We start from the raw sequence: 2,727 nt of genomic DNA, 5'->3' as shown, positions 1-2,727 counted from the left end.
AATTCCATCCAGGTTGCTGCGAATACCGTTATTTTATTCCTTTTTATGGCGAAGTAGTATTCCATGGTATATATATATACCACATTTTCTTTATCCACTCATTGACTGATGGGCATTTGTGCTGGTTCCAAGTTTTGTAATTGCATTTGCAAATTGCACTGCTATAAACATGCATGTGCAAGTAACTTTTTCATAAAATGACTTTTTTCCCTCTAGGTAGATACCTAGTAGTGGAATTGCTGGATCAAATGGTAGGTCTACTTTTCATTATTTAAGGAATCTCCACACTGTTTTTCGTAGTGGTTGTACTAGTTTACATTCCCACCAACAGTGTAAAAGTATTCCCTTTTCACCACATCCATACTAACATCCATTTTTTTTTATTATGGTCTTTCTTTTTTTTTTTTTTGGACAGGAAGTAGAATTTATTGGTGAGTATTAAGAAGGGGGCAGCACATTGGAAGCCCTCATGAGTACGGGGCCCGCCACTTGTCCAGAGGGCCACGACTGGGGATGTACTTGACCCCACAGCCATCTGGAATGAGCCGCTTCTCAGCCACCATGTCTTCAAATTCATCAGCATTGAACTTGGTGAAGCCCCATTTCTTTGAGATGTGGATCTTCTGGTGGCCAGGAAACATGAACTTGGCCCTGTGCAGGGCCTCAATCACATGCTCCTTGTTCTGCAGCTTGGTGCGGATGGACATGATAACTTGGCCAATGTGAACCCTGGCCACAGTGCCCTGGGGCTTTCTAAAGGCACCTCCCGTGCCTGTTTGGAGCCTGTCAGCCCCAGCACAGGACAACATCTTGTTGATGCGGATGACGTGGAAGGGGTGGAGCCGCACCCGGATATGGAAGCCATGCTTGCCACAACTTTTTACCATGTACTTATTGGCACAAGTTCGGGCAGCCTCTAGGGCTTCAGAGGACAGCTGCTCATATTCATCTGACACCATGTGGCCACAGAGCGGAAACTCATCCACTTTTGCCTTCTTCTGCCCCAGGTCAAAAATGCGAATCTTGGCATCAGGGACACCTCGGCAGAAGCGAGACTTTGGGTACGGCTTGTTCTTACAATACCGGTAACAACGGGCGGGGCGGCGGCCCATGGTGACACCAGGATCTTCAGTGGCACACCGATGGGAAAGAGCTATTATGGTCTTTCTTGCAGGAGTAAGGTGGTATTACATTGTGTTTTGATTTTTATTGCCCTGATCATTAGTAATGTTGAGCATTTTTTCAGATATTTGTCGGCCATTTGCATATCTTCTTTTAAGAATTGTCTATTATGTCCTTAGCCCTCTTTTTGATGGGATTGATTGTTTTTTTCTTGCTGATTTGAGTTCTTTGTAGAATCTGAATATTAGTCCTTTGCCAGATGTATAGGTTATGAAGTTTTTCTCCCACTCTGTGTGTAGTCTGTTAACTCTACTGATTATGTCTTCGCTGTGCAGAAATTTTTTAGTTTAAGTCTCATCTACTTATCTTTGTTTCTGTTACATTTGCTTTTGGGTTCTTGGTTATGAAGTCTTTGCCTAAGCCAATGTCTAGAAGGGCTTTTCCGATGTTATCTTCTAGAATTTTTATGGTTTTACGTCTTAGATTTAAGTCTTTGATTCATCTTGAGTTGATTTTTGTATAAGGTGAGAGATGAGGATCCAGTTTCCTTCTTCTACATGTGGCTTGCCAGTAATCACAGCACCATTTGTTGAATAGGGTTTCCTTTCCCCACTTTATATTTTTGTTTGCTTTGTTGAAAATCAGTTGACTGTAAGTGTTTGACTTTATTTCTGGGTTCTCTATTCTGTTCCATTGGTCTATGAACCTATCTTTATACCAGTACCAAGCTGTTTTGGTGACTATGGCCTTACAGTATAGTTCAAAGTCGTGTAATGTGATGACTCCAGATTTGTTCTTTTTGCTTAGTCTTGCTTTGGCTATGCATGCTATTTTTTGGTTCCATATGAATTTGAGGATTTTTTTTTTAGTTCTATGAAAAATGATGGTGATATTTTGATGGGAATTGCATTGAATTCATAGATTGCTTTTGGCAATATGGTCATTTTCACATATTACTTCTTCCCGTCCATGAACATGAGATGTTTTTCCATTTTTTTGTGTCATATATGATGTCTTTCAGCAGTGTTTTGCAGTTCTTGTAGAAGTCTTTCCCCAACTGGTTAGGTATATTACTAAATATATTTTTGGCAGCTCCTGTAAAAGGGGTTCTCTATTTGATTATCAGCTTTGTTGCTGCTGGTGTATAGCAGAACTACTGATTTGTGTACATTAATTTTGTATCCTGACACTTTGCTGAATTCATTTACCAGCTCTAGGAGGTTTTAGGCTGAGTCTTTAGGGTTTTCTAGATATACGATCATATTATCAGCAAACAGCAACAGTCTGACTTTCTCTTTACTGATTTGGCTGCCCTTTCTTTCTTTCTCTTGCCTGATTGCTCTGGCTAGGACTTCCAGTACCATGTTGAATAGATGTGGTGAAAGTGGACATCCTTGTCTTCTTCCAATTCTCAGGGGGAATGCTTTCAACTTTTCCCCACTCAGTATAGTATTGGCCGTGGGTTTGTCATAGATGGCTTTTATTACTTTAAGGTATGTCCCTTCTATGCCAATTTTGCTGAGGGTTTTAATCATAAAGGGATACTGGATTTTGTCAAATGCTTTTTCTGCATCTTTTGAGATGATCATGTAATTTTTGTTTTTA

The 2,727-nt window shown here is 40.4% G+C and overlaps 1 protein-coding gene across 2 annotated transcripts; it reads right to left on the bottom strand.

Annotated features, from left to right (window-relative positions):
* Positions 1–397: 397 nt before the first annotated feature.
* LOC129484447 (large ribosomal subunit protein uL16-like) lies at positions 398–1,148 on the bottom strand. 2 transcript variants are annotated; one of them, XM_055282547.2, is made up of 2 exons: positions 1,033–1,148; positions 398–924 (listed from the first exon to the last, which is right to left on the bottom strand). In XM_055282547.2, the coding sequence occupies exons 1-2, from the start codon at positions 1,110–1,112 to the stop codon at positions 468–470; spliced, it is 537 nt and encodes a 178-aa protein (XP_055138522.1). In that variant the 5' UTR covers positions 1,113–1,148; the 3' UTR covers positions 398–467. The 2 variants fall into 2 exon arrangements, with proteins under 2 accessions (XP_055138522.1, XP_055138521.1); XM_055282546.2 differs by having other exon boundaries at positions 406–1,148.
* Positions 1,149–2,727: the final 1,579 nt, after the last annotated feature.

The sequence above is a fragment of the Symphalangus syndactylus genome, chromosome 6 (assembly GCF_028878055.3).
Source record: "Symphalangus syndactylus isolate Jambi chromosome 6, NHGRI_mSymSyn1-v2.1_pri, whole genome shotgun sequence".
NCBI lineage: Eukaryota > Metazoa > Chordata > Mammalia > Primates > Hylobatidae > Symphalangus > Symphalangus syndactylus.
The sequence above is the reverse complement of the archived record's forward strand: the minus strand, read 5'-3'. Positions and strand labels throughout refer to the sequence as shown.